This window comes from Xenopus tropicalis, chromosome 4 (genome assembly GCF_000004195.4).
Source record: "Xenopus tropicalis strain Nigerian chromosome 4, UCB_Xtro_10.0, whole genome shotgun sequence".
NCBI lineage: Eukaryota > Metazoa > Chordata > Amphibia > Anura > Pipidae > Xenopus > Xenopus tropicalis.
In genome coordinates this window covers 121,924,632-121,939,995 of record NC_030680.2, presented here as the reverse complement: position 1 = coordinate 121,939,995, position 15,364 = coordinate 121,924,632, and the positions used below count along the sequence as shown (strand labels likewise).

The window sequence follows — 15,364 nt, the reverse complement described above, 5'->3', positions numbered from 1 at the left end:
TGTTAAAACTCGTGTTATGAACAGCCATAGTAACATAGTAACACAATATAGTACAGCAACTAAGTGCTCACCTCCACATCTCACTGTAGTTGACCTTCATCGTTCAGGCTAAGCCCCCAGCCACTTATCTAGCCCCCTGGGGCCAGCCCCACAGTTCAGGAACCGCTGGTATAAAGGAAGAAATCCCCCAGGCCCAGTCAATAAAAAACTGAATGGTATTATTTCACAAACAATAACTTGCCCCTCTGAGGATCCTGACTCACCACTTTAAAAATAGTGGATTAATAAAAATCTATTTTATTACTAGCCTTTGGTCACTACAGATTATCATTATATTGAAAGAGGAAATGTTTCTATTGATTCTGTTGCATGTTCAAATAAAAACCAGCAAAGGAAAAGTGAGTCATATCCACTTTATTTACATTAGCAAGGATGTGCAGGCCAGAAGGGCTTTTGTGCAGTAAGAGGATGGGAGGAGAGGACAGAAGGGCTAAACTCATGAAAAGGTGGTAGAAGAAGGAAAGTGGGGTGTTCCGCCAGGTTTCATTACACATTGCACAACCCTCTCATAATAAACATACACATACTGTATACACACAGGTACAGAAGTATTACATCAAGAAAATGAAAGCAAAAGCCTAAACCACATATGTATTAGTCAGGCACTCCAACAAGAAGTCATTAGTGCTTTACTCACAACTAAACATGGATTCCAATGGTGTGAGGCCATTAGGAGATAAAATGTCTTTAATTACTCCGCTGTCATTCCTAGAAGCCATTAGGCATTTAAATACCTATTATTTTCACCAGTTATTACATAGGAAACCGTGTCTAACAAAGGGAATATTTTTATTTAAATGACATTTGCAATCCACAAAAATATTTTTGCTAAAAAAGGTTTTTCCTCTTCCCTTGGCCCAGAATGATTTTACTTTCATGCTTATTTAGAGTCACACACGATACCGGAGACACATTGTAATCCTCATTTATAAGGCCATCAGGATTGCTCAGCGCTCTGCCGAGGCATCTTCTGTCTTTAATCAAGATTATAAGCTCTGTGTTATAATATCACTGAACAGCCATCAGTTTTATTCCGCGTTTATTTAAAAATGAAAAATGGGAAGAGCTTTGTCTCCGGCTATTTGAAGTGAATGTGTGGTTAGTTTGGTAAGTACATTACATTATTGCACTTTTCCCATCAGGTTTAGCAGCAGGCTTTAGTGCAGAACACTGAGAATACTGGAGATCTGGTATTGTTATTCCTTCTCAATGAGAAACAGAAGGTCACATCAGAGAGTACTTGTCAGTTGCTTTTGAGTTGCCACTTCTTGCTCTTTGCTCTTAATCATTTTCAAAATTATTTAATTACACAGTCTTGTATAGGCAACACTAGGCATCTGCACCAAGCTTACACTCTAATCATGGGTTACACCGCGTGCAATGCATTAGCAACTTGTCTATAAGAGTAAACTCTGATAACCCACCTGAAATGCAACATCAGTCCTTTGGATTTCTTTCTTTTCACATAAAATTAAGCTGTTTGTGTCACAAAACCTACAGACTTGGGCAGTCGTGTACACCAGCTCCCACCCTCCATTCTCTGATTTACTGAGTCCTCTGGGCTGCCACTGTCTGCACCTTCCTCCCTGGCTGCCCTACCTCCACGGCCACTATCTTCTTGAACCTGAGTGACTTCAGTGTGCCCGGCATAGAAGCCAGCTATGGTGTTGGCTGCCTGAACAGCATGGACCTTGTTACGTGCCCGTTTCTGGGTGAGAAGGCAAGTGAAAACCTGCTTGAATCTCTTACGGAAGTGCTTGGAGATGAGAGCGTACACAATGGGGTTGAGGCAGGAATTGGCATAGGACATGCAGTGGGATACAAGGCGAAATGCGTAGGTGGCTTTGTTGAAAGGGAAGTGTCCAAACCAGAAGCAGAGGATGACTAAGTGATGAGGAAGCCAACAGATGCAGAAAAGCACAGCCACAATGATGATCATTTTGGTTACTTTATGTTTCGCTTTCCGAGATTCTGAGGCTGTCTTCACAGGGTCGACTGAGGTCCAAAGAAAACAGATGGTTCTGGCATAGGACAGGCCCAAAATAAGTACAGGTAGTAGATACCCAAAGACAAAGGTGGAGACATCCATAATTTTTCTTCTACGGTCTTCCCAGTTGGGAATGCAAATGGGCACCTGATTATACAGAATTATGTGGTAGTAGCTCAGGTAAGGTCCAGCAAAAAGTATGGAGAGGGCCCATATGACTCCAATTGCAGCTAAAGCATTTCGAGAGGTGCGAAGGTCTCTAGACTTTAGTGGGTAGCGGATGGCAAGGTACCTGTTGGTAGAAGAGGAAAAGATGCACTGTGAGAACAGGACTAGAAACTAAGTGCCAGTGCCAATTACACCGGCACTTTTTATGCACTTTAGTTCAGAGGCCTGAGTTTCACTCAGCATAGCACCATGCAACCAAAACTTCTCCAATGTCACTACTCCCAGCAACTGTTACTTCTGGGCAGTAAATGCCCTGCTCGGGGACACTACAGGGTACTCACAAAATTACATAAAGATCATTTCTCCTTCTCCTCTATACACTGAAATGTACCTCCTGATTCAATAGCCCTTTTCCTTTGCTTGCAGACTTGCAGGTTAGGTAAAAACAGGAAAGCTGCACATTATTAATATTCTTGTATTGAGAAAAAGAAAAGTGATTTCACTGTATTTATTTTTACTTTAATAGCAGAAACAATCCCATTAAACATGCTATGTTCATTTTAGCTCTGCTAATGAACACATAAATTAATATCAATTACCCCAGGATTGTGGCCGTATACTATTGTGTCTGGTCTGCACTTGGTACTGCAACATGTAGTTTTCACACTAGAACACTAGAGATATCATGGATGTCCTTATTCTATGCTGATCTATAGATGCTGAGGACTTTATGTCTTTGGATAACAGAATAGTAGAGCTGCTGTAGTACAAAACCTATTCCCAATCCCCTGAGGGATTTGGTTCTGCTGGTGCCATGCCGTAAACCGAAGATTTAGATGTTCTAGTCTGCTCTAAATCTCCTGATTCTTCAGTTCTACAGCTTCTAATACTTTTATTCATTAACCCTAGAGGCCATGACATTTAGACTGAAAGAAAATATCTTTATTATTTACAGTTAACATCCTGCTAATCTCTATTTCTATTAGAGTCTGCAGGTCACAGGCCCAACACTGATTAGTATGTCCATGACTGTCCTTTTGGCTTATATAAAGGTGTCAGTCAGAGAAAGAAGCTCTGGCATGGTGCATTGCTAGGAGCAGGGACGCATGGAAAAGATATCCATACACTTGTTGCAGTGGCATTACTTACTGCACCCCATGCCAGAATAAATTCCATTCGGAATAGCATTATGTTTTGTTCTCTAGTTTGGGATTTCAGCAGTTATGTGCTTTATAGGGTCCAAAATTAGTGGTTTGAATGAGAGACTGGTACATGAAAAGGAGGGGACATGAAAAGAAACATAAGTAATTAAAAGTAACAACAATGATAACATTTTATACCATCACAGAGCAAGCTTTTTTGGCAGCCGGGGGTTAGTGACCTCTATTTGAAAGCTGGAAAGAGGCAAATAATGAAAAAAACATATAAAATATAAAGGCCTTGAAAAGTTGCTAAGAATTGTCCATTCTACTAAAAGTTAACCTAATGGTGAACCACCCCTTTAAACACATATAGAGACCTCTAGGTGCTTACAATCTCCAGTCCCGGTCGCTGTTTGCTTTAGAGAAGGCAACTGATGCTGCACAAGGTCTAAATTACCACATTGGCTATCAGTAGAATGTCTGTCAGAAGAATACAGGCTAGATACTTCTGATTTAGTACATTGGTTCATAGCAAATAAAAGCTGATACCTAGCTTATAGCAACAATAAGTTTCAGATATAATATTATAATGCAAACAGGGTCGGATTGGGCTGGTGCAACACCAGGAAAAAACTCTGTTGGCCGCAGACCTAGTGGGCACCGCCGACCAAGTCAACTCCCCCGGGCAGGAACTGGGTATGTGTGCAGGTGCCCCAACCCCAAAGAGGCTGGGGGGAGGGGGTGCAATTCACATCATGGGGGGAGCAGGGAGCAGGACCAAGCGACTAGGGTGGGGTTCCCTCCGGCAGCAGCTACGGTGGGTCCCTGACTCCCCAGTCCAACATTGAAAGCAAAAGAATTGATACACTGTCTGAGCACAAACCATTGGCAAGACCTCATTTTCAGTACAGTTTGGGCAACCAACTTTCAAAACAAAATAGAACAGTCAAAAGGCAACCAGGTTAAGGCTTTATAAAATGCGATTTATAGCAAATGCTTTACAATAGTTATTTTCATTAGACAGGAAACTCCTAAAAAGGGACATGATCAGCATGCATAAATACGTAGAAGATCAAGGAAAGATTTGCCTACAAAGGGTTTCTTCTCAAGGGCAGTGCAGGTGACAAGAAGAAATGACGCTTCCCAATCAGCACATTACTCGGTTATGGGTAATAGTTACAGGTTATTGAATTGCCTGCCGAGAGTGATGGTGATGAGGAATTCACTGGCTCAGTTCAAGAATAGTTTGAAGGCTTTATTACACAAAATTAGTAGTGATTGTTTCAAGTAGCTGTCTCATTGCCATTGTCATATGAGAAAGGGAGAAGTTTTCCCCAGTGAACTGAAATAGAAGGTCATTTGCTGTGAGTTTTACCTGCCTTGCTCTGGATCAACTTGTAAAAATTAGGTTTGATAATTGTTTTCAACCTCATAGTTACTATGTAACAATAGCGTAGGCTCATCTTGCTCCATACAAGCAATCATGTATGTATGTATATCTTTATTTATAAAGCACTACTTATGTACGCAGCGCTGTACAGTAGAATACATTAATACAAACAGGGTGTTAATAAGATAATAATAGATAAATACAAAGTATAACAATAAATACAAGATACAGTTGCAATAAATTAAGAGTCAAAGAGACAAGAGGATGGAGGTCCCTGCTGCATAGAGCTTACAATCTAGATGGGAGGGTAAAACAGATGGTGAATGAGACCAGTCTTCCTCAACTCGGATAATTAGTATTGATTAGTATTAGTCTTAGTACTACCCTGTTATTTTCTACTACAGATGCAGCCAGCAAACTTTCACATTTTGTCTCATCATGTCCAGACACCATTTTTGAGTTTTAAATCTTACCTCTAGATGGCGATTGAGTGCAAAGACTTGCCAGCAAAACACAATAGAAAATGCCACAGACACCTAGTGGAGAATTTTGGTATATTTTTCCCCCTGTGTTAACGGGAAAAGACATAATGTGACAACACGGTAAAGAAACTTGGCTGAATCTGTACATCGCCTAAAGTATAAGGTCAGGAATAAATACCTGTTGTATAAAGTCTGTGCAGTAAACTTGTTTATTCATTTCCTGAGAACCAAACATTTATCTCAGGCACAGCTGATAGGAATATTACCAAGATGTTAATTGCACCACATCATTCTGCTACATTAAGCACAAAAGCCTTTGATATAGAAGCAGTTTCTCTTATTTAAGCCACAGTTCCCACTTATTCCTTTCAAGGTGAAGTGAAAAAACCTTTAAAGGACTAAATTGATTTAAAGGGAAAAGCAGCTATTGTGTTAAATGAAAGAAATCAGAGCGACTGTACGGGGTAACAAGCTGCAGATGGGAGATGATTTATTATATAAAGCCAATGGAACTGAAGGACATTCATATGATTTTTATTTAAAGGGGAACTCCGGCTTCTGGGCCAACATTTGTTAGAGCCCCACACAGCACAGAAACCCCTAATATACCTATCCCTGTAATCTGTTCCTTCAAACAGTACAATTTATGCTGAAATCCAGCTGCAAAATAGTTCCTGGCAGGGGTGGAGGGACTAAAACATTGATGTAACAAATTGTAACAACTTCTCCACAACTTACAGACAGCACAGCTTATATAACCCACAATGCATTGCACTGTGATGTTACTTTCCTTATTACCATCATATGTGCAGGGGATTGTGGGATTTGGAGGATCCAGGCTGAAGGCAGGCTGAGGACAGTTGACTAGTAGCCAGCCAGATCAGCAGGAGAACAGGGGGCGGGGCTTAGGTAACTCTTCCAAACTATATTATTACATTGAAAATCATGAAAATGCTGCACATTTTTTGCGCAAAGTTGCATGAAATTACATTTACATTTAAAAAAGCTCAAGTTGTGTTTGGGTGGAGTTACCCTTTAAAGGGGCAGCTGATTTTGCTACCATGATATAGGAATAAGAACCAAATTTCAGACAGAGTAGGCCTCATTTACCATTGTGCCTCTAAATAGGCAGTATTCATAGGGAAGCGCAGGTCTTTGCTCTCCGTGGCAGGGTGCAAAGCATAAAAACCATAGGCGTTTGCAACCAGTTTTTTGCATTCATACTTCATAAATCCTTATCTCAAGAAGAGGTGCCCACGAGCCCTACTGCTGTACCGCTATAGGAGTCATTTATGACTGCAAATGTAATGAACAAAGTGCAATTTTGAGCGCAATTGTCATTTTTTTCCATGATGCAGCATTTTCCTCATGATTCCAGAATCACTGTGTAAGAGATCAGAGAGCCTTTTCCCCTGTTTTTTTTGTCTGTCATCCAGCCCGTTTATAGACGGAAGAGAAATCCGATTGGCTGGGAGCCCAAGAGCACCTCTGAAAAAAAAGGTGAAACCAAAGGGAGAGAGGGTTTGGAGCCAAAACCACAGGCAGCATAGGTTATAAAGAAACCCCTGCTGCAGTAACCAGCCAGAGCCAGAGAGCAGAAAGAAAGGCAGCAGGGTGAGTAAAGGAGCTGCCTTGTAAGCTGATGTCTGTGAAAGTGCTGTGCGTGCTCTGCTTGTTAGAAACATTGAGCTCCAGCCATAAAAAGAATGAATTCTGCTTTGCAGTTTTATGCCTTTACCACCATGTGAGTCGCCAGTGAGTGATCCATCTGAGGGAAGGTATCGGAAGGCTCCAGTGTGTGTGCTGATCATGTGTGTGCTACATGGGAGCAACTGCTTATACAAAGGGTACTTGGGCAAGTAGGGCTATATAGGGTGTTAAAAGAGCTCTTGGGAAGGGACATATTGCCAGGGACTGGACTGAGAAATCTGCAATTGTCCATTCGGAGTGTGGGACTGTGGCACCTTGAGAGACTGTGCCAGCGTCTGTAATTGCAACCTTCTGGAAGTGCAAGAAGCACATTTTGATACAAGTACCATTAATTAATAGGGTTTTTCATGTAGCTGACTGCTAGGAAATGTACACAAAAGGAACTGTGCTTGCATTCATAAGTGACCCTTGAAGTGCACGTTTCACAAACACCAATAATGCCCATCTCCTAACTTAGCTGTGACCACAAATGCAATGGCACTCAGAGCTGCAGTAGGGACAAGCCCTTTAATTCAAACCTTATTGCGGTAGTGCAACGTTTCAGGGCAAAGTGACCCCTTTATCAAGCTTTATCAAGCTCTGAGTGCCATTGCATTTGTGGTTATTTTGGATTTTTGGAGGGTGCCGACCCCCCCAGCAGTGTGCACCGGGCGCATAATTTGAGTTGGAGAGCTAAGGGTGTGCGAGGAAGGTCTCTGGTTCGCTTACCTAACTTAGTTGTGCCCACTTCTGTTTGTTCTGCTGACAGTGCATATAGTCAGGATTTTGCCTCAGCTGCCATATTAAGGATATCATTGCCCCTAAATTGTAGTAACCTGGGCTGAATAGCTTTAATGTTCAAACCAACTTTGGTGCCTTCAGCCTGCAGAGTGTTGCTTCGACTTGTCCCCAAGTGCAATGTAATGTCTCCTGGTGATTCACGTTAAAAACATGTATATGTATCATGTGTCTGTGGGTGCCTCTGATCCTACATTTGGCTTCTGGCAAAATAACAAAGCCGTGAGGGAGAGAAAGGGAGAGATAAGCAATGAGGAGAGCAGATAGAGAAGATTCTGAGGCACAAGCTATCTCTGCCTATGACAGCTATCATCAGTCTCTGCCCAGGCAATGCACATTCCTGCTAATGGGCTCATTACTGAACACGCACTATTTTGTGATTACAATGATTAAACCTGTGAGCAGTGGTACAACTTCATCAAACAGAAGCCGAGAGCACTACATCCACAACAAGAAACTGGTGCTCAGGAGAGAAAGAAAACCAGTAATTAATGAGAGGGAGCGCTGTGGTAGGGAGATGATTCCGGGAAGCAGAATTGTGAGAAAATAGCAAAAGATTATTGAAATATGTGCAAATTTATCAAATATTATTAACATTTTTAATGACTTGGCCTGGGAAGTTTTTTTGACATTTGTTAATATGGCCATGAAAAGGATTTAGATTGTTACTTGTATTGTGATATTGTGACCTATAGTGGGAAAAGCTTTCCATCTTAGCCAGCTGGCCCATAGGGTAGAATGGCTTGTACTGCTTGAGGGTAGGGTTGCCATACGGCCGGTAATTCACTGGCCTAGCCAATAAATCACCTGCTGGACCGGGGCCTGTATTACAAATTTACTGCCAATATAAATGCCAGTAAGTTTGTATATCCCCCTGTTTCCTAAGTTTTTCCCCCTGCGGCACTTCATTATAGCCACTCCAACCCACTCTTTATAACTAGGACCTCCCCACAGCACTTATATGCAAATACCCCACTCCTGACACACCCACTCCCATCCCTGAAACTGCCACTCCCCTGCCCCTCATGACATCACCACCCCCAATAGGAGGGAAAAGGTGGCAACCCTACCTGAATGTGGCAACATTTTGTGGTAAAAGCCCAGCACAGAGGGTCAGGAAAAGCCTTAATACATGGGCCAAATGGATGGAGAGTGTATGAGGGGCCTCACACCCAGTATGACCACCTTTCTGTTGTTCCAATCATAAGGAGCAGGAAAAAAGATGAGCTATGACCAACATGGTGCATCAGCAGATGAAATTTTTAAACCTGCCCATAATACATGGGTATCGGTCAGGATAACCAGGCCTCCATACACACACACTCAGATAACTGTATAATTGTATTTGTGCGTATTGGGTCACCTAGAAGAAGAGGTGTCTAGCAGTTCCCTTCAGTTTACCCTTTTACGGAAAAAACAAGATAATTTCCCGAATCAATTACTAATGATATTCAATTATTATATCTACACATGGTGCCTGGCTGCGAAGGCATCACACACATTTTAAACCTCATCAAAGAATAAGTCATTATCACCCCTCTCAATAGGGAATCCCATAACCCGGCTGCTGTTACAGCTCAGAAACCCTTCCTATGCTGATGCTGAATGCTGTTTTACTCCAGTATTACCAGATGAAATATAATTAACAACTGTTTATTATTTGTATTGGCCTTGTGTATATTTCTACCATCTGTTTATTATGGAGAAAAATCTAAAGTCTATTAAAACTTTTCTTCTACTTTTCACAAACATAGCCTTTCACTAATCTGGTTGCAGAATAGGGGAATAGATGTGTTTGCCCCAGTTCAGCATAAGGAGAGCACAGCTCTGTGCCAGTTTAGAAACTGTGCAGTTACAACTCCCTCTGAGCTTTCTGTCCCTTAGCCAATTCCCTAACCAAGTACAGTTTATTGAGCCCTACTGCTTAGTGTTTAGGCACTGGCCTGTGATGGGATCCTCAACTGCTCAACCAAAATCTGGTTACAATATATTAGCAGCCATAGCCTGATCCAGTTTATAAATTAAGCAAATCTTGGCTCACGTGGAATTTGCTTTCATGGAGAACCACAGTAGTAAAATGTCCTTCATTGCCTCTTCCCATTGGAATGAATGGGCAATGCTCTGCCCATGGCACACACTAGTGATGATAAGCACATACTGTCAGAAATGCTATCTTTATTGTTCTCAAGTGGCGCCTGCCTGCCACCAGTGTCTGGTATAGGTACAAGTATGGGATCTGTTATCCAGAAACCCATTGAGAAAGCGCTGAATTACAGGAAGATGATCTCCATTAGACTCTATTTTAAGCAAATGGTTCCAAATTTTTAAAAAGTATTTCCTTTTTTTTATTTGTAAGAATACAAAAAAATTCCTTGTACTTGATCCCAGCTAAGATATAATTAAACCTGATTGGAGGCAAAACAATCCTATTGGGTTTAATTAATGTTTAAATGAATTTTTTGTAGACATAAAAGAGGAGGAAAGGTTAATTGACTGAGGGTGCCAAATGTTAGGCACCCCCCCCCCCCCCCCCAGGGATTGTGATAACTTGCATGATACCCCGGGCCAGTGCTCTTGTTAGCAGAAAATTGCCCCAGCCGAGGGTATGTGAGAGAGAGAGCAATCCTCTTCCTCCTTTCTTCTTACTTTAGAATCCTGGGGGCTAAAGCATGCACAGAAGAGTGAAAATGCCGGCTTTTTAGTTAAAGTTCAGCATTTCACATGTGTATGGGCAGCCATGGGAGTACAGAACAAGCAGGAGGAGGATCTCTCCTCACAGGTACCACGGCAAGTGCAGTTTTCTGCTAACAGGGGTACCAGCCTGGGCAGTGTCGGACTGGGACCTCAGGGGCCCACCAGAAAACCTTAGACCCTAGGCCCACTCTCCAAACTGTCTTACCTCCTTTCCTCGTCCAACCTCTTTATTCTCCTCGTTTCTTTTATTTACATGCTAACATCTTTTCTTCTATCTATTTCTCCTTTGTTACCAGTTTTCCTGGTATCCTGGTGAGCCAGTCTGACACTGAGCCTGGGATAGGTGATTATAATCACTGATAGGTGCCTAACATTGTGCCCAACAGTGATTAAACCTTTCCTTCTCTTTAAGGGCAGGGGTACACGGGGAGATTAGTCGTGCTACGATTAATCTCCCCACAATGCCATCCCACCGCTAGAAGTTTCCTCTCAAGGCAACTTCGGGCAACTGCGGGACATCATATGCGACGCATATGTTATCCCACCGGCGATTTACATTCTAGCCGGTGGGATGGCATTGCGGGGTCGCCCGCAACAACGGAGGTTTGTTACGGCACAACAAATCTCCCCGTGCACCCCTGCCCTTAGGGCTCTGGCACACGGGGAGATTAGTCGCCCGCGACAAAACTCCCTGTTCGCGGGCGACTAATCTCCCCGAGTTGCCTTCCCCTGCCATCCCACCGGCGAAAATGTAAGTCGCCAGTGGGATGGCACACGCGGCGGCGCGATTTCGCGCAAATCGCCGAAATTGCCTCGTCAGGCTTTTTCGGCGATTTGCGCGAAATCGCGCCCCGCGTGTGCCATCCCACCGGTGACTTACATTTTCGCCGGTGGGATGGCAGGGGAAGGCAACTCTGGGAGATTAGTCGCCCGCGAACAGGGAGTTTTGTCACGGGCGACTAATCTCCCCGTGTGCCAGAGCCCTTAGGGTGAAGACACACAGCGCTACTAGTAGCAGCTACTTGTCATGGCTACTAAATTAGACAATGCTGATCATTTACTGATAACTGTCTCTACGTGTGTTATAGCAGAGGCAATTCTCAGTATTGTCTATGGAATTTTCTGGAATTTAGTATCCGTGAAAAAGTAGCTACTACTAGTAGCTCTATGTGTCTTCACCCATAAGGTATGAAGATCCAAATCACAGAAACCCCACAGCTCCCATACCTGAATAGTGCTTCTCAAAAAACTATTAACGTAATTGTCTACTGTGGTTCCCCATGTAATTTATTATCTTGAGTACATTGGACTGCAGCTCTGTGACTGGCCAAACACCGTGTGTGGCATAGCCTTTACCCACAACAGAAGGTAATTAGGTTTGTTTAGCATTAGTAAACCTTGAAAAAAAACAGATCTGTAATTTGTTCCTGAATAGCATGTCTTACTATCCTTTCAATAAATAACTGTGCTAATGGTGTAAGACTTGCTGGTTACTGGTAGTGATCTTGTCCCTTTTTTAAATACTGGTAGAATGTCACTCTTATGCCAGTCTTGTGCACCAACTCTGACATGTATCGCTGTGTAAATGCTACATCCACACCTCTATTTGAAAAATGGATTGAATAGAGTGTATTCACCTGTCCACTGAGACGGCAGCCAAGGTGAAGCTGCTGGCATACATTGATAGGTAGATAGAGAAGTGCACAGCTTTGCAGAGGAAAGCCCCGAATAGCCATCCATCCAGGGTGTATATGGTGGCCTGGAAAGGGACGCACAGTAGTATAAAGCACAGGTCTGCTACGCCCAAGTTCAGGATGAAGAGGTTAGTTGTGTTGTACTTGGTCTGCCCATTCCTCAGTAACACTGCCAGGACAAGCCCATTGCCCACCGTCCCCAGGGCAAATATCAGGGAAAATACCACAGGCACAATGATCCCGCCTGGAGGGAGCTCTGATGACACTGAGCTATTCCACGCCTGAGACATCTCAGCCACAAGGAGAATCACTACACCTACTGGGAGAAGAGAACAGGACTGAGAGAAAGAAAACAGAGTCCAATTCAGTTACTGCAGAAATACCATCCGCCATATTTGCACAATAGACCCACACATTCCTACAGACAAGCACACAAGCATATACACAACTATATTTGCACACCCACCCCTTAGGACAAAAACATGTGGGGCTCAGTTCCACTACATTGTCTGCAATATTGATAGTTCCAAACCAACAGAGTTAACCCGTTTCTACACAAATATACAAATACAATACAACTAGACCTTCCTGCACATATACACCCACAAACATTAACCTTTCACATACAGCCATGGAAATACAAACCACCACAGCGGGAAGCCACTGCTGAAGTGCAGAGAGACCAAGCTGCCTTTTTTTTTTTTTTAAACATTTTATTGAAGCCAAGTTGTCTTTTGGAAATCAATCCTTAATATTGTGTTGGTGAGTATATATGCGGGAGGGGGAGCAATGGGATGGACCCTTACCTGATACATTTTACTCACATTCCCTGCTAATTGGTAACAGGATTTTGAAACCGTGTAATTATACCATTGGCAACAGACTATGGGAATTTTCCCTTGTGCGCTCTCTTTCAAATCAGTATTGTAAACAATCCATCACAGACACAACTGTACATATTCAGAACAGACAATTAACAGTTGCCAAAAACACAGAATTAAATGGCAGGAGCAGCCCAGCTTAACACACCAAAGCAGTACAGATCTCACATGCTCTCCCGAGCGCTGGGTAACATTCCCCTTAGGAGCATACGTTTAGACAAAACCAGCTGAAGGAACTCCACGCAGAGACATTGCAATAAATAAATATATACAGTTACAATTTGAATCCCATGTTAAGAGACACAGGATGAAGCAGGTCCCACTCAAACACCACCTTACATGCTCAGCTCATTACAACACCCCACACAAATACAACTGGATGTGCCAAAACCAGTACAATCAAGAATCAACACACAAAGATATTACAGTCAAACCAGCATAACTAGACATTGTCACACACATTTCAACCTCAACATAGTCTTGAAATTAGCACTACTAAATTCCCCACTCAAACACAGCCTTACGCACAGACCAATATAAGAATCCCAACAGAAACACAATGTTATGCACTCAGCCCAGCACAGCAAACACACCCTCACACAGCTAAACATTCACACACACGCACACACACAAGATTATACCATCACAATAGTGCAAAACATTAGCCAGTAAAACAGCAATTATTCACACACCAACATAAACTTACATGCTCAAATCCAATACAGTTTATTACCATCTCTGCACAGTAAAATCAACACAACTAAACATCCCAGTATCAGCACACCCCCACACCTGCGCACCTAAAGTCACACAAATGAACATGCTGTAATATACACAAACAGGTATACAAATAAATACATGCCTCATACACACAAGTGCTCGTTCTAAAATACATACACGTGATTTGCAACTCTCCCATGTAATTAATATGTTAGATAGATGATAGATAGATAGATCTGTGTTTAATAATATATCAGTGATGCTTTTTTCTATCTATCTATCTATCTATCTATCTATCTATAATCTATCTATCTATCCTGCAAACGCAAAAATGCATAGTAACATGTAAATCTGCTATGCTTGTACTTAAATACATGGGTATAGTAACATAAATGATATGGACATTAGTTACATAAACCCCTGAGTTCTTAGTCCCAGGAATGTTTGGGTTATACTTTTATACAATATACATGTGGGTGTGGATATGTGTTTCTGCAATTCTAAGTGTGTATATGTATGTCTCCTTATGTGTATCTCTGTGTACTTATAGATAGATACATATGTGCATATGCATGTCTGTGTGTAACTTTATGTGTTTGCTTATATTTGTGTGTATATGTATGCCTGTGTGTTTAGGTGTGTGTATATGAATATATGTATATGTAAGTAAGTATATAATTATGGCTGTGCTTACACGTGTGTATGTGGGTATATCTGTTCTTATTAACACTCCTCTCCACTATACAATAAAAGATGACTTATATTCCTGTCTGGAGACTGGTTTCCCACTTGTGTAGATATAAGCACTCACTGCTATCCACCTATCAGCTAATGATTGTGCACAGGCATTTGCCCTGTAATTCCATGGAGGAGTGTGACTGCTAAAAACCTATATGCAGGTATGTGCCTCTCCTATGCCCATGTATAGTGCGTATGTATAGGCAGGTGGTGTACGCTAGAGAAATGCCTTGCCTTACCTCTTGTATAAGCTGCTGCACTTCTTCCATCTCTCTCCTTCTCTAGCCAGTCTCTCTCTTCTCCCCCTCCTCTTTTTACACTCATGCTCTCCCTCCCTCTTTGAGAATCCAATGCCCCCTCTCTACCTTTTCATACTGGCTGTTCCTGTGTACAGAATGTTCCTTTCATTTCCACTGTCTGTCATGCGACTTTATCATTCCTCATGTCTATTCTGATTCACTTGCTTTATGACTTTCTCCCTTTAGCTCCACGTATGTCATACTTATGCCTTTCTTATGCCTTTCACCTGGCAAGCTTCGTTCTACCAGCTCTGGCTCTAAGGCAGGGTGAGCATTACCTGGGACCCTGTGCCTCTGGCAGATAATCTGACAAATAGATTTTAGAGAAATAGATTCCACAGAGTTCTAACCATGACCCACCAGCTGTTGCTGAACTACAAGTCCCAGAATCCTACTGGAACTTCAGTATGGGAGTCATAAACTGAAAAACACACACCTTTTAGGAGCATAGCTGAGGCCCTCCATGGCGTAAAATATGCTTCAGCACCCTTCATTATTACCCCAACTTATGGCCCAATGACCACCCATATAAGCAGCAATATCTCTCATTCCCTGTATGTGGCATTGTGACTTGAACTTATCACACTTCAGTTTATTTTTCTTTTCTTTGCTTAAATTAAAA

The 15,364-nt window shown here is 42.3% G+C and overlaps 1 protein-coding gene across 2 annotated transcripts; it reads right to left on the bottom strand.

Moving 5' to 3' along the window:
- Nucleotides 1–399: 399 nt before the first annotated feature.
- On the bottom strand, nt 400–14,787 carry galr3 (galanin receptor 3). Of its 2 annotated transcripts, none has more exons than XM_002934233.5 (3): nt 14,683–14,787; nt 12,048–12,420; nt 400–2,339 (listed from the first exon to the last, which is right to left on the bottom strand). In XM_002934233.5, the coding sequence occupies exons 1-3, from the start codon at nt 14,765–14,767 to the stop codon at nt 1,532–1,534; spliced, it is 1,266 nt and encodes a 421-aa protein (XP_002934279.2). In that variant the 5' UTR covers nt 14,768–14,787; the 3' UTR covers nt 400–1,531. The 2 variants fall into 2 exon arrangements, with proteins under 2 accessions (XP_002934279.2, XP_004913937.2); XM_004913880.4 differs by having other exon boundaries at nt 12,048–12,423; nt 14,683–14,783.
- Nucleotides 14,788–15,364: the final 577 nt, after the last annotated feature.